Raw genomic sequence first — 21,355 nt, forward strand, 5'->3', positions numbered from 1 at the left:
ACAGAGACAGACAGAGAGAGACAGAGACAGACAGAGTCTAAGGTGGTTTCTAGAACTTTCTATCAATCTGCTACAAGATCTACTTGGCTTAAATGAACTTGGGAAAGCTATTGGAAATAATGCATTTCCCCTTTCATGATACAGTTCTTTTTAACGGGATCAATCGGAAGTGCCGCTGAACCTCACCAGAGTTGGGGCAGCCTTAGGTATGATTCACAAGAGCCCCGCTGGTGGTTGTGTGTCTGGGAATAGATAGTTTTCTTAAGGAGGTACTGAAGCAGACAGTGTGCACTATGTAACTGCTCGGCCCAAAGGGAAGAGAAATAAGAAACTGCAGCTAAATAGGGACTCAGTAACTTGAGACACATTTCTGCCCCAGGTCACACACCTTTCATTGCTCAGTGTGCCCCTGTTGGCCATTGGTGAAAGTGAGGGTGGGGGTGGGGCGAGAATGGGGATGGGATGGGAGTAGGGGTATGGGGGTGGGTGGGTGCTGTCTTTGATCATGACTACTTACTCTGCTTAGTGTTCCATTTCCTTGTGTCTCCAAACAGCCAGGACATCTCTGATGGCTTCTGGGCTAGAGGGCATTTGAGCTTCTGCAGGGCTGCCTTAGGGCCAGCTACAGAGGATTCTGACTGTGACCATTGGGGACACTCCAGCATCCTCTCCCTGCCCTGGGAGTGAGGTGCCACCTCCAACAGACTCAACACTTTTCCTGCTCAAATCCTTAGCCCAAGGACTGAGCAGGGTCTCCTGACCAAGGAGCTGTTACTGCGATGTGGGGCCTTTCCTCTATGTCCCATAGTTACTAGGCACCTGTCTTCCTTCAGCACTGTTGGAAAGAGAGCCCACATCCATGGAATCCTGAGCCTCACCGCAGGGAGCTCCCTGGAGCCCGAGGAAGGTTATCAACAGGCCCCTGAGCAGAGAGCACTGGACAGAGAAGCCTGGTGCCTGCCTGTGGGTCTCTGGGTGGCTTGTCTGTATGCTGGACTACCCAGCGATGCTCTCACCTTTGCCATTTACCTGAAGAATGTCCTATAGGCTCACTCCCAGTAAACATTCCCAGAGCCAGCTGGAAGGAACCTGAAAAAGTATTCAATTCCTGGCTTCTTCCTTATGCCTTTCTTGGCAGAGCCATGAGACAAGGAAGTGTGTCAGGCTCTGATGGGAGGTCAGAGAAGCTCTGCCTTAGGCAGTCTTTGAGTGAATTTGTAGTTAGAAAAGTAGGCAAGGTGGACACACCTTTCATTGCTTTCTATGTCTCATGCTTCCTCCTCCAATATTCTTGAAGGATGATATACGTTGTCTTCAGAGCGGGTCTGTGCACAGCAAACTTTCCAGACTTTGGCTGTTTAAAATCTTCTGTTAGCCTAGTGATGCTAACACTTAGGATGCAGAGGGAGGTGATCTCTATGTGTCTGAGGCCAGCCTGGTCTATCTAGATAGTGAATTCCACACCACACATAATGCCGTCCTGGCTTATTTGGTTGCGTGGGCAATTTTAGGTTTGAAACCATTTGCCCCAGAGCTTTGAAGGTAAGCATTCCGTTATGGAGGATGAGCTCAGATTTCACTTCTAGTCCCAGCCTACCTAAAGCCACCACCTCTTCCCTTGGCAGGTTTTAGGAGTCACTTCCCTTTGCTTGGTGTGCTGAAATCCCTTGGTGCGTCGTTGCTGGATGTGGATTCTTTAACGCATGTATTCTCCCACTTGGTGCTAAAGAGCCTTGGGGTGGAGTGGCGTTTAATCTGGAGGCCTCTGGGTTGTGAAGCTTCTGTGATTTGTTTTTCCAGAAATGTTCAACGTAGACCTCAGCCTTCTGCTAAGGTCAAGTGCAGGAATGTCAAGTTGTTGTCTGCTTGCGTGCTGCTTGCTCTGTTCTCTTTACTCTTTATTCTGTTTGGTCAGTAATTGGAATTCCCGATTATCCTCCTAGCTCTATTTGGGCATTCTTCCTATGCCTTTTATTCATTTGTGCTAGTTTTCAGAGCAGTTCTTCATCCTGTTCTTTGGTCTTCTCGGCTGTATTTCTCTCCAGGGTGTGTCTCTTTCTCTTAGTCCCATAGAGTTCTTCATTTCAACCATCATAAGTTTTTATGACTGTGGCCCCCACTGTTCTCACTGTTCTTGTTTTGTGATTTTTGTCGCGTCTTCCCTCTTCTCCCGGAAAGCATCAGCGTTCGTAGCATTCTTGTTGCGCTGTGTTCTTTGTGCTGTTCCTGACTTTGTCTCCTCCCCAGTGTTGCCTTTCCTCAGATCCGGGATTCTTTCTGTGTGTTGGCTAACAAAACTGGCATCTCATGTAGTGTCTAGGCCTCCGTTGGCATTAGACCATTGAGGAAGTAGACACTGGCTACTTCTGAGGCATACAAGTTTCTCAGTGGGGATGGAAAGACCAGAATGTCCATCTCACAGGACACCTCAGAAACTGATCGCACTTTGGGTACCCAGGGATCTTCCAGGCTTCCAGAGCACTGCCCTCCCTTTGCTCCTGAACATAACTCTTACTGTTCTTATGGTATTAAGGCACCCCCAGGTGCTCCTTGGCACGAGTGTGCAAGAAGGTGAGGGGAACTGGGGAAGGCTGACGGCTATCATGAAGTAGAAACTCATCCTGTCTCCCTGTCAGAGGATCCTGGGGACATCCCTACTTCTTGTTTCCTTCAGGGTTACCCCTGGTCCTTCTCCCCACCCACCCTATGCACACTCTTGCTTTCTCCACCACCGAGCAGGGCATTTCAGTCTCTGTGGTTCCTCTCTGGATGAAGCCTTCTTAGTTTCCTGTCTGTTTCACTTTGGCATTTCAGGCCAGGGGATTTCTGTCTTACTTGAGGACAGTAATATAGACTCACCACCTATTCTACCGGTGACGGAGGTTACTGCTATGCATGGGATTTAGCCCAGGAAAAGGACAAGGAAAGATACAGTCTTTCGTGGCTGGCACGTCATAGTCTGAGTCATAGCTTCTGTGTGACCATGCGATAGCTGGGCTATCTCCTGCCGGAGAACAGCCTTCGATAGGTTCACAGTTTCAGGGTTTGAGGTCCAGTTGCCTAGCTACGTTGTTTGGTCTGGGCCATGTTTGAGACAGAATCAGGGCAGCAAGATGACATGACAGAGCACAGCTTCGAGCTTTCTTGGCAGTTGAGGGCAAGGTGGTGGTGTGGATGCAGAGCTGACTGGCTCCCTGTTTCTTCTAACTTGGCCCATGGACCCCCCCCCCAGCCTATGGGATGGTGCTACCCACATTTGTGGCACGCCTTCCCCCACTTATTTGATGCTCTCTGGAGACTCCCTCAGAGACACACCCAGAAGTGTGCTTTACAAATCCTCAAGGCACTTCTCATCCCAACCAAGTTGATAATCAAAATAACCACTACCTCTTCCCTTGTTTAAAGTTGTAAGCACCCCTTACCTCTATCATGACAGGAGGCAGGGTAGGGGGCAGCTGCCTTGGTGTGAGTCTCCAAGAGACTGCTTTGATCTCTCCAGCTTCCTGCCAACTGCCTTAATTTAATCTCAAGGAGGAGGGCTTGGTTAATTATTGAAGAATGGGTTTCTCGAGGTTTGGGCTTGACTTGTTCAAGTAGACTGATATCTATGGTAATGTGCTCAGCCTGGAGACACCAGACAAACCCAGACAGAACAAGCCTGTTGTCATAGCCTGCTATTCACTCGTCTGTAATTCTGCATTTCTCTTTGAGCAAGCCTAGCGCGTTGCATCCTAATTGGTCCCTGTGTTCGTGTGTTTCAGGGAGCAAGAGGGCCTAATGGTTCGGCTGGCGAGAAGGTAATTGAGAATAGCTCTTCTCCCCCTCTACTTTCCTCTCCAGTGTACCCTTGGGCCAGAAGAGCGAACCCATAAATGTCACAGAGCAAAGAGAAGCACTCCCCAGAGCGAAGGCTCGGGAAAGATAGGCCAGCTGGGATGGTGGGGAGCCAGCCCGGCAACGTTCCTCCTTCCTCAATACTCTAGTAAGCACATCAGCCAAGGGAAATGCCAATTAGTGAGACAGCTGTTCTGTGCCATCAAGCATCGCCCATCAGACAATTTCTAAACTTAATTAGCTTCAAGGAGTCATTTTCTGACTCAGGTGCTCACACGGCTTCTTCTGGGGGAGGGGAGAAGCTGCAGCTGGTAACTATCCTGTCGTCTCCTTACAGGGCGACCCTGGAAACCGAGGCTTACCAGGTCCCCCAGGGAAGAATGGAGAAGTTGGCATCCCTGGGGTCATGGGACCGCCAGGGCCTCCTGGACCCCCTGGGCCTCCAGGCCCGGGATGTACCACAGAACTTGGATTTGAGGTACGTTTGCCCTTTCTGTGGCTGAAGAGTGATGGAGGGTAAAGAGCCCTGGAAGCCACACACACTGGGTACTGGCCTCTGGGTAGAGGCTTTGTCAAGTCTCCTGTGAGTTCCTTGCCCCCGGCATCCTGCTTGGTCCAAGTAGGTAGTTGCCTGGCAGTGAATTCTGAAATCCTTGATTCTTCCTTCCCCAGATTGAAGGCTCTGGGGACGTCCGGCTGCTGAGTAAACCCACAATCTCAGGACCCACCTCTCCAAGTGTAGGTAGACTTCTATGAACCCTTTTCTGAGAGCAGTCCTGATGTTACCCCTGGGGGAGGAGCTCAATTTGATAATTCACACACACTATGCCTCCTGCCCCGTGCTGTGCTGCCTGTAAGGTACTCACTGCAGTGAGGAAACTTGATGGTCATCTTCGTCCCTACTGGCCAGTTCCTTACTACTGAGCATCCCTGTTTCATGGCTTCCTGTCACCGTGTTAGGCTCCCACCAGGTGCCCACCCTGTCCACTTGCTCATCTCCAGCAGGCGTTGCCCTTGTCCTGTGTGGTACACCTGCATGAAGACACTCCCCTGGATATTCTGATCATTGTCACACGGAACCCAGAGCCAAGTGCCGAGGGAGTAACTTCTCATGTACAAGACAGCTTCTCACACATACAGGATCTAAGGGTGGGGTCAGGAGGGTACTTTCATGCTGGGAGAGGACCTCTGTGGATTGTTGTGTGTGGGGACCTCTCTTCTGAGTCTAGAATGGGAATTTCCCCCTTGTCCTTTGCTCCATCTTCTGGGACAGCATCCATCGGAGAGCTTAGGGAGAGATGCAAGAAGGTAGCATGCACCAGCGAACAGGAGAAAAACCAAAGATGTCTAGTCATCTGTTTGCTTATTTTTGTCAGGGTCCCAAAGGAGAAAAAGGAGAGCAAGGAGCCAAGGTAAGTTAGCCCATTGGAGGCAGGGTCTTTCTAGAAGGTCATAGAAGCATTATCCATGGACTGTGAGCATTGCTCTTTACTTCCCTCTGCTCTAACTAGGGTGAACGAGGAGCAGATGGAACCAGCACTATGGGGCCGCCTGGGCCCAGGGGCCCACCTGGGCATGTCGAGGTTCTGTCCAGTGTGAGTATCACCCAGGTTGAAGCTTTGCCACATGTTTTCTGCTTTGCTAAGGGGGAATAGCAGGCAACCTGTCACTTCAGGACTTTGAGGCTGGTGGCTATACAGGGTGTCCCTGCCTGCACCTGCCAGCATGCTAACCTATCTGTTCCTATCCCCTCCATGCCACCACACTTGTACATACAACTCTTCTACTGGGCAGGGTCAGGAATCAGACAACCGCCTGGAAAGTACTGGAGTCTCAAGGAAGCCCCAGATTAAGTGCCCCCAAAAGCTCTTAGCCAGTTGAGAAGTCAAGTCAAAGCTGGACACACAGGCCTGAGATCACTTTCACTGCTGGCAGAGAGAGTACTGATGTCTGCAACCCTGTGGGCGAGCCACTAATTCCAGAATCCAGCCATACTACTGAGTAGAGTAATTCTAGAGTCAGACAAGAGAGAGAAGGACAGTACTGAGCATGCTCCAAACTGCCATCAGGAAGCATCCCCCATCTTCCAGAGTGCGGGTAAAGAGGAGCTAGGGTTATACCCCTGAGGGCCAGTTCTTATTGGGAGGTGTCTTCAGAAGAGCTCATTGGATGGCTCTTTGTTTTAAAAAATCTGTTAGTAGTCATATTCCAAAATCTCACATGAAAAGCTTACCATGTGGGTGAGTAAAGCAAGCCTCGTTCCACTCTGACCCCCCATTCCCGAGGAGGCATCGATATGCCCCCGATTTCCAGGGAGGCAGTAGTGTGTGGTTTTCCTGTCACCATCAATCCCTATGAGGAAGCAAAGGCTCGGTAATGCCTCCCCTTCCACCTGCCCCTTACCTTCTGCCTGTTCATACCTGAGTGTCATTTAAACCTCTGTGTCTGCCGTCAGCATTCTGATGCAGACACTCATGCCAAAAGAAAAAGTCCCCAAAACCTGGGAAAAGAATGGCCAGGGTTAAGAGGAGAAAGAGTAGGATTTAAAAGTGCCAAGCCCATGGGGATGGAAGTAGACAATCTTGAGCACTTGTGGGGGAAGTGTAAATTGCATGGCCCCTTTGGAGGGCTCCCTGACAGTCTGTTCAAACTAAAAATAGATGTCTTCCAGAATCGCACATAGAAAGCTCCACACAAGATGATGGAGTAGGGGAGAATGAGTTGAAGGGGAGGGGACAGGGCCTAATGCCATTTATCTAAAGTAATGACATACATGAGTTATATTACACACATACACACACACACACACACACACACACACATACACACACACACACACACACATACACACAGACACACAGACACACACACTTTATATGGGCACATGTATGTATGCATGTATGTATGTATGTATGCATGTGCTTATAACTTTAAAAGAGAAGGAATTCATCTACTGGATAATTTTAAAGCTAATTTAAAAGGAAAAGTGACAGGCAGGCTGGGGCTGTTTGACGGGGAGTGGGAGGGCTGGGTGTGTTTGGCAGTGACTTTGGGGTGTGATCAATGTACTCCATACTGGGTGACTTCAATTAAGGTCTCTTTGCCAGAAGCAAGGAGGAGCACTTGTCTTTCTTTGTCCTTACTGTGAATTTTTTCTCTTTCAGTCTTTGATCAACATCACCAATGGATCCATGAATTTCTCAGACATTCCTGAGCTCATGGGGCCTCCGGTTTGTATCTGCATCTGCCCTTGGGTGAGGTCTCTACCCAGATGCCCCCGTGGAAAGGGTTGAATTTTAGCTCCGGAGTCTCTCAACGTCGGAAAGAAGGAAGCCTGCATCTTTGAGTTTATATAACACTAAGTCTCTGGTGCAGAGTTGTGTTCAGGGAGGAGAATGTTCAGTCCTGTGCACCAGAAATCTGTGTGAGATGGGAGAGCACCTGGAACCACCGCCTCCTGGGCGGGATCGTGGGCCTACACGTATCTGCTCAGTCTCATTTCTTGGAACAGGATGCTGCTAATGGGACACTGGAGCCAGAGGAGTATTGATACCCACTTCACCCCTCCTCACCCCATTTTAGAGATAAATAAATCAACATATGGGGGAACTCAGTGTCCCCCTCGAGGCTCATGGTTGTCAGGGTCTCAAAAGAAGGAAGGCGTTCCCATGGCATCTGACGGGGACCAGGGAGGAGAAATGCTGGCCATAGGAGCCTTGGAGGTCCACCCTCATCTCTAATGCCCACTCAGAGCCCCTGGTTCTCTCTCCAGACGTTGGGACAATTTATATGAGGTAGAGGAGATGAAAGTGCTTGGTACCCCATGGCACTTGACAAGTCACTCTGGAGCCAGAGATACATGCCTGTAGCTTTGCATAGCGGATGTCTGCTGGGGCAGCCCACCCCGCAGCACCCAGGGAGGTCCGCCATCCATGTTGGGTGGGTGGCGAGGGAAAGGACCTGGAATATACCTCGAGATTTCTGCAGCTATCTGGAAGATGCCTCTGCCCCAGCAGCATCTGTGAGGCTCATTCTACCATGACCTCTCCTGCGCTGTGTCTCATGGGGTTCCCATCCATTGATTGCTACTGAAATGAGTAATCCAAAGACCCAATACTCAAAGTCCAAGGCAGGCAAGGCACTGGGCAAAAGTCCATTCACAGGGGTCTTTGTTCTCCCTAGAACTGCTAGAGAGAGGTTTAGGGTGCTAGTGGGTGGGTAGCAGAGCAAGAGGAGATGGCCTAAACACGAACTCCCGCGTCTCTGAGCTGCTAGGTACCCTGAGCCCTTGGTAGATGGATCCCAGGCCTCGCCTTCCGTACTTTGTTCCCCATCGACGTCCTCCTGAGGGTGAATCCAGGTCCTCCTCATCCTTAAGGCTGGATCAACCTACTTACTCTGTAGCAGCTTCCTCCTAAGGGGACTCAAGTATTACATTCATGTCTCCACCCTCTAGCCACTGGGTTAAAGAAACTTTTTTCTAACTAGTTCTTTTTAAAATGTAATTTCTTAACAGTGTGTGTGTGTGTGTGTGTGTGTGTGTGTGTGTGTGTGTTTTGAAGGGCATGTGATGAAATGGGGATGTGTGTGCCACAGAGTGCACATGGCGGTCAGAGGACAAATTGGTAGAGTTGGTTCACTGCTACCTGTTTTTACCCATGTAAACCATCAGGCTTGACAGCATACACTTTTATCTGCTGAGCCATCTTGCTGACCCCTCTATGTAGTTCCTGTGTGTGTGTGTGTGTGTGTGTCTGTCTGTGTGTCTATCTATCTATCTATCTATCTATCCCGTCAAACTCCTGTCCCTTTAATAGCATCAGCAACCTGGACTTGTGACCCAGTGGGGTGAAGTACACTCTGTTTGCCAGACCCTCTAAAAATTCCCATCCCTTTCATAAAAGTCTAGCTCCCAGCGTGGACCCACTTCTCCCCTGGCCTCCAGCCTATCTTCAAGCCCATCTTCAGAGCTGACTTACCCAGGCTCCCATGCTGTCCGTCCCTGCCCCTGGGAACTTCTCACTGAGTCATCACTCAGAAGAAGCTCCTGTGGAGAACAGGGACAGTGACCCACAGTGGGTGGGAATGGGCTTAGATCCTTGGCAGGTCCCTGGGATCAGTGACTTACCCAGGTTCCCATGTCATCCCTGCTGGATTAAACGGGCTCAGGTCTTTGCCCTCCCGAGAGACTGTAGCCCATGAGGCACAGTACTCCCGACTCTGAAAACCCTTTGTGTTTGGTGTGTTGCAGGGGCCAGATGGTGTGCCCGGGCTGCCAGGATTTCCAGTAAGTACTGCAGTGGCTAGCTTCCACCTGTGCTCAGGGGCTGTGCTCGTTCTGTTTATACCCCTGAGATGCTGTTCCCTCATCCCTCACGACCAAGCCTTGCTCCATCGCACACACTCATATCTTTCATACTCTCCGCAGACATGTCCTCTCCTTTGAGACCCATAGGGTTTATTTTTAACCATCTCATATTCATTTTTTTCTGCCGTAAGTGTCAGGTTCTCCTGTGTGTATCTACTTTTATGATAGCTACAGAGGGCTGGGTCTTATGTCTCTACCCCTGGGCCATCCAGCCCTGGGCAGTAGCTGGGTGACCCTAGCATATCAAGGAATAGTCTGTGAAGATGAGAGACATAGGAAGTCCGTGGTACACAAGGACAGAGGAGAGCCGTGGAGTGGAAGGCTGATAATTAACAGCCTGTGTGTGCCTTATTGGAAGGCGACACGTTTTTTGCATTAGCAGCTATCGGTTTAGTCAGAGTTTGTGCCTATGCAGAAAGCCAAGAGAGGCCCCAGGGGGAGAGCTGCACTGCTTCTTTGAAACTCCACAACTTGGAAAGGCCTGAGGTGCTGTGTCCGGAACAAATGAAGAAAACAGATAAAAGCCCCGTAGGAGTGTGTTCCTGATGGCTGAACTGGGGTTGATCTCCGCTTATCTTTACATACTTTTTGGAACTTTTAATACAATGACGCTTTTTTCCCTTTTTTAAGTGAGCATAAATTATGAAGAGGGTTAAAAAATACCATATTCACTAGACATTAGAACAGAAGAGGGAGTGAGCAGCAAACATCCTTGTGGTTAGCGGGGGTGGGAGTGGGGGAAGAGATCTGACCTCTTAGCTGCAGCCCCCGAGGTGGCTGCTTCAAGTCTGAGGGCACATTCTGGAACATTCCAACATGCTTTCCTCCATGAGAATGGTTGTGTGCTCTGAGGGGAACACTGCAGAAAGTTAGGGAGGTCGCAGGAACAGGAGCCAGGCCACATACCTCAGACGTGAGTCTTCGTCTGACAGATTTGGCCCTAGTTGTCCTTTCCTTAAAATTATTTTAAAAAGAAAATGAACAAAAAGTTCACCGCTAAACAATAACACTCAAATGTTTTCAGGACGCTGCTGTGATGGGTAGCAGACCCTTTCGCCTATCTTGCTAAATAGCAATAAAGTAATAAAATGCCTTGGGGCAGTGGGCACCATGAGTGGGCAAGTCATTGTCACGAATGTTCTGTGTCTGCTGGAGTTGGGGATCATGAACCCTGGCTGAAGTGTAGGATTTGGCTCTGCAGAGGGTGCTGGGTAGCCCAGCAAGGGGTAGGGGCTGGGGCACAAACGTTAGTGCAGGGGCAACAGGTCTGGTGTGAGGAGGTCAAGGGAACAAAGTAACCTCTATGATGTGGGAGATGACATGTGAGTTCCAGCCAAGATTAATGGCAGGCTAGGATGCTGGATCCCATCTTGTGATGTGGATGTTGGGCCGGCACATAGAGGATGCCCAGGGTGGCTGGGTGAGTCAGACCAGGGGGACCAGGTAAAAGCAAGTCCGGGTCTGCCCGCCTGAAGGAACCAACAGTCAAAGGAGTTGATGTCTAGGCGAGCAGGAATTTCTCTACCAAAGAGTTAAAAGGCAGGAAAGAGGTGTTACTGGGAGTCTTGGGGAGTTCCAGCAGCAGATCTATCCTATACCACGGAATCAGGGTCTCTGTATGGGGTTCCCACTCTTATTAATAAAAGAATTAAGAACATACTTACATGGAGGCACAATGACATTTTATTAGCATTTAGATGGAAACCCCAGAGTAGGCAAGCTGTAAATCTCACAGCTGCCTGGAAGAGGAGAAAGGAGAAGATAAACATGGAGATCAGCCTTCTGGTGGCAGGAGACCACCCAGGGGCACGAGTCTTAAGAAAAAGCAAGGAAGTCAAATCTTTGATTAGGAAGGAACTTAAAAAGCACCTTTCCGCTCTGGCCAGCATCCAAAAGAAAAGGACAGGAGAAATAGACCTATCTGGGGAAAGGATAGTTGACGGAGCCCCACCCCACCCCACCCCCCAAGTGCCTGGGAAGGAAAAGAGGTCTGACCTATCAGCTGCAGTCCCTAAGATGGCTGCTTCAAGTCTGAGGGCACATTCTGGAACATTCCAACATGCCTTCCTCCATGAGAATGGTTGTGCTCTGAGGGGGCCAGTCTTCCTAGGGGGCCAGTCTTCCCTAGCCAGCTCCATGAGATGCTCCACTGGGGCATCCTGCTCCAACGCAATGTGGGCTCTCCAGGCCTCCAATGCCCTTGGCTTCTGCCCAGTTCCTTGCCTCCTTACAGTTAGGAAAAGATCAGATCTAATCACAACTTCTGCCTGCTTGACAAGAGCTTGTTCTGAGAGAGGCTTGGGGGAGCCACAGAGACAAAGGCACAGAGACAGACAAGACAGACAGACAGACAGACAGACAGACAGAGAGAGATGTTTTCTGTTTGAGGAAAAAAAAAACTTTTAACCATAACACAATGCTCTCCAATGATTCTTTGCAGGGCCCCAGAGGACCAAAAGGTGACACCGGTGTGCCTGGATTCCCAGGGCTAAAAGGAGAACAGGTAGGGGCCCAGGTGGGGATGTGCTTGGATCTGGCTGGCCATTCCTATTTGGCCAACTGTTTCCTTCTGGAGACACAATCCCTACAGTGCAATTCAGTGACGTTTAAAAGATTCCCAATCATCACTATTCTCTCATACCTGGATGCTTTCTTTAATTAAAATTTATTGTCTTATTTTTTATATGTATGAGTGTTTTGCCTGCTTGTAACTCTGTATACCATATGCATGCAGTGATTGCTGAGGCCAGCAGGGGGCATCAAATCCCTTGAAACTGAAGATAATGAAGGTTGTTAGGAGCACGTGGGTGCTGGGACTTGAACCCCAGTCCTCTGGAAGAAGGTTCATGCATTCCCTTCTCCATTTGTGTGCTACCCCTCTCTCATCGTTTGATCCCCTAGGGATCCTGGCAGTTTCTTTCTTATACCAAGTATACTAGGAAGACAAAACAGGAGTCTAGTGAAGATGGTGAGGGTACCCCCTTACCCCCACCCCCACCCCACCGCCATTTCAGAGGTTGCACATGGGTGGGGCTATACCTCCCTGAAGAGTCTAAAAGGAGCATCTTTGAGAGGACTAAGGACTGGAAGTTTCTCTGGGCTTTCTTTCTCATGCACCACATTGCCCCCAGGACAAAAAAAGAGGCCCCAGAGACTTGGTCTTCAACACTAGGAAGCAGAGAGCTCAGTGTGTTGGGCCAAGTTTAAAAGCACTTGAGAGTGGTGATGTCTGCCTCCCTATGGTGGGCTGGCAGAGAAAGGGTGGGATTGGGTTGACTCTCGCAATTCTTGTTTCCCATGTTCCTTTTTCTATGTGGCAAGGTAGGTAGACCTAAGACTCTAGGTCCCAGAGGCTACTCCTGCTGCTAATTCTCTGTCACTTTAAGTGTCTGGGACAGCCACCAGGCAGCTCTGCTCCAGCTCTCACAGCAACTGTACCTCCTGCCGCTCTGCCTCTAATGCTTTTGTGCTTGCCTCTTCCTGCTGCTCAGGACTGCCTTTCCTCGCCAACAAAGTGGTAAGACCCACGCGTCAGCTGCGGGCTTTGGGGGATGGAGAGGCTTCCCTGCTCACTTTGATGCCCTACCTGGCCACTTTCAACGGTGGAAAGGAGGTTGCTGTATTGCCAGCCCAGTTGCCCAGGGCTAGTGCAGAGGCCTAGAAGGATGCTAGTTTCAACACATGGCTTTTGTTTCTGCATGCATGTCTTTTCTAGGGATAGTAGATGAGCCTATTGAGGGCAGGATTTAAGAGCAGTATCCTGCATCCTTACCCCCAAATCTCCCATCATCTGTTGCCCAGCATCTAGGATAACTCTAACTAACCAATAAGCTATTTGCACAGAGGCTTGAAGAATGGAGGACACCTGCACATCAAGACAGGTGGCTCTTGTGTGGAGAGAGGCGGGCACCGTGCTTATAGTGTTGCCTCTCCTAGTTTCAGCTATTTAAACAACAACAATAAGGATTCTTGGAGGGGACAAGTCTCAAGTCATTTGGAAAGCAAACTATCAGATTTGATAGGAGCTAGATGTCTAGGATGCCCTGGAAGGACAGGGCATGCTGGGGCAGGATGCTGGGGTCTGAGAATGAGGGTACAGATCTGTCCTCCTTTTGGAGCCCTTGAGGGTGCACTTGAACAGTTAACTTAGACAACTCATAGAAGATCTCAGAAAACATTCCATCATGCAAGAGACTTTTCTAATCCTTTAGCAAGAAGGCTTTGCTTGAGTGGCGGGGCTGAAGGGGTGGTCTAAAGGTCAGAACCCATGGCAGCAGGACGGAGAGCTCTCAAACAAGGCGGCAGGAGGAGGCTGGACCTTAAAAGATTCTCTGCATTGCAGGGTGAGAAGGGAGAGCCTGGAGCCATCTTGACTGGGGACATCCCTCTGGAAATGATGAAGGGGAGAAAGGTAATTCTGCCAGCCCACCCTGAGGGCAGACACGCTTTGGCTTGCCATCTTTGGTTGTTTCTTAAGAAGTGTTTTCTGAGTGACAAGTGCCTGTCTCCTGTTGTAGGGTGAACCTGGAATCCATGGTGCACCGGGACCCATGGTAAGCTGGGGGGTCTCTCCACTGGGTTGGGACAAGGGCTCAAACCTTTACCGTTCTTTGGCTCACTTAGATTGAGTTATTCTACTTGTGAAAATATAAAAGGTAATGCAGTAACAGGTGGCAGAGCATGTGTCTGTTTGTGGGAGACAAACTACAGTGGTTGCCAGGCCTACACAAGACTTTCAAAAATAAACAAAACAGGGATGGAGGGAAGAGAGATGGGGTTCAGTGGTTAAGAACACCTGCTGTTCTTGCAGAGGACCCAGGTGTAGTTCCCAATACCCACATGGTGAATTAGCTGTCTATAACTCCAGTTCCAGGGGACCTGTCACTCTCTTCTAGCTTCAGTGGTCACCAGGCATGAATCTAATACACATTCATACATGCAGGCAGAACACTCATACATATAATAATAAATAAATCTAAACAGCAATAAACAACCCCCCACTGGTTGACATAGGAGTGTCCCACTTCTCACTCCTGCATAATCCTCTGTGGCTACTTCCTGCTCAACCTCTGCCCTCCAACAGTGACTCCAGCATCTTTTGGATCCAAAGTCACAAGAGTTGTCTAGTTGGAAGCCAAGACAGGAGAAAGAAGAAGGGACGATAAAGGGGACTGGGCATCACCCTTGCATGTTCCACTGGTCAGAACTCAGATTCTTGGGTGGGGGGGAGGGGGGCTCGGATATGTAGTGTAGCTGTGTGTCCAGGAAGAAGAGTAGAACTGTGAGAACTAACAGATGCCAGGGAGCCCCACAAGGACCCTCAGGTAGTACTGGGTCTGCCGTGTTATTGCTTTGGGGGCGGGGTATGCCCTCTTCTCACTTTCTGGGCTTCTTCCTGCCCATCTGTATGATAAATGGATTGGATTCCTGCTAGATAGTATCACAGGCTCTTTGACTTTGCTCTTTTAAAAACAGGTAGCACACTTGGACTTTTGAACACTTTGGAGTTCTTTCTTCTAAGAATGAACTCTAAACTTCCCTGTTGAGCATACACACACACACACACACACACACACACAACCTCAAATGAAGAAAGATCAGGTGTGGCTCACCGCTGAAGGTCAGGCTCTGTGCAAGCTTCCTAAGGGACATCTCTTTTCAGCCTCACACTCCTCTGGTGTGATCACATGACCCTCCTCCCCCCAAGTCTATAGACAAGGAAACAGGGGTTCAAAGAAGATAAGTAATGTGTAAGAAAGTAGGAGACTTGAGGCCAACCTGGCATGCCCTGTATCTGGTGGGGCTCCCTTCCCCACCTCCACCCCTCCACACAACCTCCGAGAGATAAGCTGCAATCTATCTATCTATCTATCTATCTATCTATCTATCTATCTATCTATCTATCAAAGCACAGTGAGTGTCAAAGTTCACACGGCATCTGTTTGACTGAAGCTGGACCTCAGGCCTGGGGAGAAAGGTTTGCACGTGAGTGAATGCCTATGTGTTCCAAGCACATCCTTCAGGAAACCTTCTGAGGCTTTTGAGTCCCTGAAGTCAGGCAGAAAAGACCAAATATAGACTCCATGGGCTGAGAGTGAAGGCAGATGGGAGAGTCTTGTTCCCAACTGGTTAACCACTCAGTAACCTCCAGCTCTATGGGAAATGCAAACAGTTAGTAGTGGGGCCAGCAGGAGGCTCCAGATGGCTATGGCGGGTGTCCCACTGAAGGCCAGCTTGTGCACAGCTTGCCAAACACAGGCAATAAGGGCACCTTTTAATTTGCATAATGCTTCCATCTGGGCTAACTATGGCCCTAGAGACCAGTGTAGCTTACGACTCTTCTACAAATATGCTAAGGCTTGTTACTCAAAGTGTGGTCTGTGGATCAGCGTCCCCAGCATCACCTGGGAGCTTAGTAACAATGCAGAACGGCAGGCCCTGGCCCATATACCAGCTCAGACACTCTTCATCTGCACTTTCATGAGACCCAGGACACTCCATGTACATGCGCACATGGGGAATGTTCCAGAGAACCACCTACCAAGTGGCCCACCCATGCCCTGGAAACTCCCTCTATTTTTGCTTTTCACTTCCCTGAGAGTAATATATATTGGAGATTTTTTCATGCTGACCCTCTCTTAAATGCATCTTTTAGGGCATGCTATCTATAGTAATGGCGGTGGGCAGAGGGGCACATAATTATAGCTGCTATTCCTCAGGCTCCAGTAGACAAAATGATTCCTGCCAGGAGCTTGGATCAGGGCAGTGACTTAAGAAGTGTGTGGACCCAGAAAACCATCACTGGAGAAGGGTCTGTGGGTCAGGGACTCTACAGGAGGACCGAGGCATTGTTCTGAGGCTGGGCTTCAAGATGAGTGGGGGTGGGGCAGAGACTACCACCCTCCAGCCTGTTCTTGGGCACACTGGCACAGGGAGGAGCAGAGCTGATTCAGAGTAAAGGACATGGGGATCCTGGAATGAATGACCAATGCAAAGCTCCATGTTCTGTGCCAGCCTAGCATGTGAGCACCTGGGCGGGTGAGGCACGAAGCTGCTGGCTTCTTGCTATTTCTTCCGTTCCGACTGGGGTGGTCCTGGCTGTGTAGCCTTTAGAAAAGTTGGGAGATCTGAAGGTCTGAGCAAATGCTTCTAGCTGAGGAGAAGCAGGAGACCAGGAACTGGGCAGGCGGGTACTCCAGGACCATTGCTAATGTCCCTTCATCCTGTCCCTGCTGCTCTCCCTACAAGAGCAGTCCCAGCACTCCCCTATCTCTGGACTCTGAGTTTCAGACATTTGCTAGCCTGGTGCTTGTTTTGCTTCTAGGGACCCAAAGGACCACCAGGACACAAAGGAGAGTTTGGCCTCCCAGGACGACCTGTAGGTATCAGTGTTCCCCAGACTAAAGGATGGGGCATGTGGTGGCAAAGCTGACCCACAGCAAAAGCTCACTAAGGCATCTTGTGTGCATCTCAGGGTCGCCCAGGACTGAATGGCCTCAAGGGTGCCAAAGGAGATCGAGGAGTCATGCTGCCTGTGAGTACCATGGCTACTTCTGCACCTCATGCCCTGGGGGTGCAGTGCAGACAGATCCTGTTAGAGTGCCCAGTACCTCGAAGTTCAATGAGTGGGGCCTGCAGAATGTGTGCTCAGGGAAACTTTCTTTCTCCATTGCTTCCAGAGGTGCTCACACTCGCCCCCCCCCCATCTCACTCTCAGGAGGGTCCTGTGTCCCACCTAGACCATTCCCGTGCTGAAGAGTGTCAGTCTCCCCAATGCAGACACCAGACAGAAAGGAGAAGGAAAGAAAAAGGGTTCTATGCATCCTGTGTCCTCCTCCTTGCTCCCCATCCTGTGTCCTCCCTCCTTGCTCCCACACACAGCCCAGGAATGCAGATCTTAACGGAGCATTGCTCTGGGAACCAGAATCTGGGTTCCAATTTCAGTTCTCTGTGAGCTGCTGTGTGGCTCTGAGCAGGTTGTATCCCCTCTCTGGGCCTCATTATTTGTGGGTGTCAGCCAGGATGGCATAGCTGTCCAGCTGTCTCCCGCATGCTTTACCAACCCTTTGCAGTACGGCCCGGTGTGGGAGTGCTCTGTGGATGGGCAGGCAGATTCCAGGCAGAAGCCACTCTAGTCTCCAGAAGCTCCTCCCTCCCAGCTTCCAGCTCAGAGTGTGTGGTAAATGCTGTAGCTGCCTCCCACATCCTTAAACACAGCAGCGGCTTTTCTTTTCTTCCTTCAGGGTCCACCTGGCCTACCTGGACCCCCAGGGCCCCCAGGGCCCCCTGGAGCTGTGGTTAACATCAAAGGTGTAAGTTAGGATGGGGTTGGGAGAGGCTTTCCTGGGGACCCTGCAGTGCGCACCAGATTGGCTTCAGCTGGTGTTAGGTTTCCTGATGCCTTCACCCCTCATATTCTCTTTCCACAGGCTGTTTTTCCAGTACCTGCCCGGCCACACTGCAAAACACCAGTAAGTAACTCCCATGTCTTCATGCAGCAGGCTAAGTACCAGTGCCTGTTTTAGGAAACGGATCCATCTTGCCTTGGGCACTTTTCCATTCCTGTGTGTCTACTCTCTGATATCATCTATCCACATATAGGCCCTTAAAGATCTAGAAGTTTCTAGATAACAGACCCTGGTAATGAAATACCACACACTGGCTTATTTTAACAGTGAGTCGTCTATTAGTGAAACAAACATTTGGCCTCAGGGGCGGGAGAAGCATAAAATTGCAAAATAGACTCCTTCTTAACCAAAAGAAGTGACAGAAACTCGTGGCCTCTGAGCTGAGAACTGGGGGTTAAAATTTGTAACTACTCAGCTCCACCCTCCTCAAAGATTGGGTTACCCAAGAGGCAAGCGTTATCTCTCCCAGTTATCATGGGAAGACAGCTACCCACAGAAGCTCTTTGGTTAGCCCAAGGTCACGGAGCGTGGGGCAGCTGGGACCACAGCTCAGATCTCCTGGTGACCAGGAAGCAGGTGCAGGCACTGTGATCCTTGCCCAGCCTCCCCCTCCCCCAGGCAGTTGGCAGCACTGTCTGTAGGATTTTGCCAGTATCATAGGGAGACATTTATTTCTGTGAGGAAACACGGGGACAAGGCATGAGTCATGAATCTGTGCGTAATCATTCTCTCATTCTTTCAGTAAATATTTACTGAGCTCTCCCCAGTGCCAAGGACTCTTGTTAGGCCCCGGGAGAACACAGGAATGACCTAGACAGACGTGGTCTCTCCTTTCTGGAGTTTGCAGATGATCATTTCAAAATATTCTTTGAAGTGGGCATACACTGATTCCCATGGGAGTGGGAATGCTGCTGGTCGCTGATGCCTCTAACTGATGCAGGCCGGCTGGCTGTGTATTGCCCTAGGCCTATGTCCAAATCTGACCTTTGAGGCGTCCATGTGGCCAGCCCATGGTCCAAGCATGCTAGCCTGGAAGGCAGAGCACGAGATCCCCCAGGGGACAGGGCTGAAGCTCCAAGTGAGCCCAACAGCAGCACCAAGGGCATGTTTATCCAGATAACTGCAGCGAGGCATGGTAATACTCCAAGAAAGCGCTGCATCTCCTCATACAAGGGCAGAGGCTGCCTAGGTCCCACTGTTTACCAGAGCTCAAGGTCCCTCCTCCCAACACAGCACCCCACTTCCTTACCACCTCCCACAAACAATCCCAACACATCAAGTATGAGACAGGAGACCACAAACTTTAGTCTGTTGTGGGAATGATACTGCAGTTGTACAACCTGTAGTGGAACCCTGTGTGGTATCTACACTCGAGGGATGGTGGGGCAATTATAGAGTGACTTAAAGTCAGTGCCAGGCTCAACGTAATTGGAATTAAGTTTTGTCTTGTTTTAATTTCCTGAGGCATACTGGGGCACCATGGCGTTTGGAGGCATGGGTGTTTCCTACGAGGTCCTCAAAGTAGACATGATCAAACAGAAACACACCCAGCACTTCGCAAGCATCTTCCAGTTCCATCAGTTTAACATCATGACAGTTTATACTCCTACCACCTTGCTTAACCACTTGTAAAAGTCGTCCTTAGATTTTCTTTCTGGAAGGTTCCTTCCTCTTCCCAATATCTTTTCATGATGACCCCTAAGCAGCTTGCAACCCCCACTTACAAGCACAGAAAGACCCCAGATTTAGATGGAGCATCTTCTGGGGAAAGATGGAGGCAGAGTGAGATGGTTACCTTTAATTGTCGACACAGAACAAATCAAATTGGCTGAGAAAAGAGTCTCAATAAGGAGCTGTCTAGATCAGATTGGCCTGGGATTATCTAGATTACCTAAGCCGAGACAGGAAACCTGCCCACTATACCCTAGGCACCAAACCCTAGGCAAGAGATTCTAAGCTGCCTAGGAGTGGAGAAAGTGAGCTGACACTCACGTGCATACATTAATTCATTGCTCTCTGCTCTTGACTGTGGATTTAATGTGACTAACTGCTTCCGTGCAATGCTGCCTTGACCTCACAGCAGTGATGGACTGTAACCTGGAGTTGTAAACCAAATAAACCCTTTCTCCCCTAAGTTGCTTTCGCTAGGGTTTCCAATCACAGTAACAAGGAATGAAGCTAAGACAGTTGAACAGTGTTATCCAGAACTGCTTGGATTCCAGACCCCTGTCACCTAATGAAGAGTCCATAAAAGCCCCTCCAATCTAATGACAACCCTGCTACTTGTCACTGCCACTGCTGCCTGACCTGTGCCTTATGCCTGTCTCTGATTACACTCAGTAGCAAAGCAGACGATTGGCCCAACTTCAGAACTTGCTCAGAGCTGGCTTGGACACTTGGCCTCACATGTGAGCCAATCCTAATTGATAACAAAGGAGGCCAAGACACTCAGCATTGGCTGCACTCACGAATGCAGTCTGAAAGCCTTGTGCTTCCCTTCTGCTTAGATTTTTGGCCAGAAATCTCAATGCTGTGTGCTCGAGGCCAGCTACATCATGGGTTTCCCAAATGAAGGCCTGAGAAGTCTGTGTTGAGGGTGCTGAGGAGTATGCGGTTCCAAAGCCAAATAGAAGCCTGGCCAGTGTCATTTCATCCTCTGCGATTTGTCCCCAGGACAAATGCTGGGTCAGGGCTTCCCATGTCTGACTGAGCCTTTCTCTCTCCCCAGGTTGGTACCGCTCACCCTGGCGACCCAGAGCTTGTCACTTTCCACGGTACACACTCTTTTCTTCACGGTTTCTCAGGGACATTCCTGATCTAGTGCTGGCCATGGATGAGGTGGTCAGGAGGGGCTAACGGGGCATGGGGGAGGGGTGGCAGCTGAGCTGTGGGACACACCTCTGTCTGCTTTCCTCATGGACCTGGTGCATCCTGGGTAGCGAGAAGCGCTCCCTCTGTTCATTCCTTTGCTGATCTGTTCAGAAGACAGTCATGGATGCCTGTTTGGTGCTGGCTGTCCCTCGCTGTTCCTGCCTCCTTAATCCTTAAAATAGTTCAAGTGACAGGAAAACTAATAATAGGACAGGAAGGATGTCTCAGCTGAAGAAGGCAAGGCCTGAGTCTCTGCGTTCAATCCCCAGAACCCACATCTATCATCATCATCATCATAAACAATAACTGCTGGGCTTGGTGGACAACATTGGGGGAATGACAGCCAAGGGCATCCTCTAGTCTTCGCACACATTTGCATACATGGGTATTGCACCTGTATATACTCACACAGACACATACACATACATACATATACACTCATACAGAGAGAGAGAGAGAGAGAGAGAGAGAGAGAGAGAGCTAATCCAAGAAAGCACCATGAGTACTTAGAAGACCATTGCCTAGTGTATCCATGGAAACGTCTCAGGGAGGCATGTTTGAAAGGCAGGACCCTAGGCCAGAGTGTAGCTCTGTGGCAGAGCACTCCCCTAGCATGTGTGAGTTCTTAGGTTTGGTCCACAGTGCTGTGAGGAGAGGGTAAGGCAAGACACAGTGATGCATAGTTATAACCCCACTACTCAAGAGGCTGAGCCAAGAGGATCATAAGTTCAATGTCAGCATCTGTCTTACATCAATCTTGTGGAACCTGCCTGGTCCTAACCTCCTGGTAGAGCTTGTGAGAAACCTTGTTCAGCCTCTCTCTCTCTCTCTCTCTCTCTCTCTCTCTCTCTCTCTCTCTCTCTCTCTCTCTCTC

At 49.8% G+C, this 21,355-nt stretch overlaps 1 protein-coding gene across 1 annotated transcript in view; it reads left to right on the top strand.

Annotated features, from left to right (window-relative positions):
- Col15a1 (collagen type XV alpha 1 chain) overlaps nt 1-21,355 on the top strand; it is a 104,346-nt gene that overhangs the window by 66,936 nt on the left and 16,055 nt on the right. Inside the window, exons 15-29 of the mRNA XM_021160109.2 lie at nt 3,762-3,797; nt 4,172-4,312; nt 4,507-4,572; nt 5,211-5,246; nt 5,346-5,429; nt 6,999-7,064; nt 9,086-9,121; nt 11,643-11,705; nt 13,545-13,613; nt 13,720-13,755; nt 16,527-16,580; nt 16,677-16,736; nt 17,446-17,514; nt 17,632-17,673; nt 20,339-20,384. Coding sequence (XP_021015768.1) covers nt 3,762-3,797; nt 4,172-4,312; nt 4,507-4,572; nt 5,211-5,246; nt 5,346-5,429; nt 6,999-7,064; nt 9,086-9,121; nt 11,643-11,705; nt 13,545-13,613; nt 13,720-13,755; nt 16,527-16,580; nt 16,677-16,736; nt 17,446-17,514; nt 17,632-17,673; nt 20,339-20,384 — 904 coding nt within the window. The remainder of the gene's footprint in view (nt 1-3,761; nt 3,798-4,171; nt 4,313-4,506; nt 4,573-5,210; nt 5,247-5,345; nt 5,430-6,998; nt 7,065-9,085; nt 9,122-11,642; nt 11,706-13,544; nt 13,614-13,719; nt 13,756-16,526; nt 16,581-16,676; nt 16,737-17,445; nt 17,515-17,631; nt 17,674-20,338; nt 20,385-21,355) is intronic.

Source organism: Mus caroli, chromosome 4 (genome assembly GCF_900094665.2).
Source record: "Mus caroli chromosome 4, CAROLI_EIJ_v1.1, whole genome shotgun sequence".
Classification (NCBI taxonomy): Eukaryota; Metazoa; Chordata; class Mammalia; order Rodentia; family Muridae; genus Mus; species Mus caroli.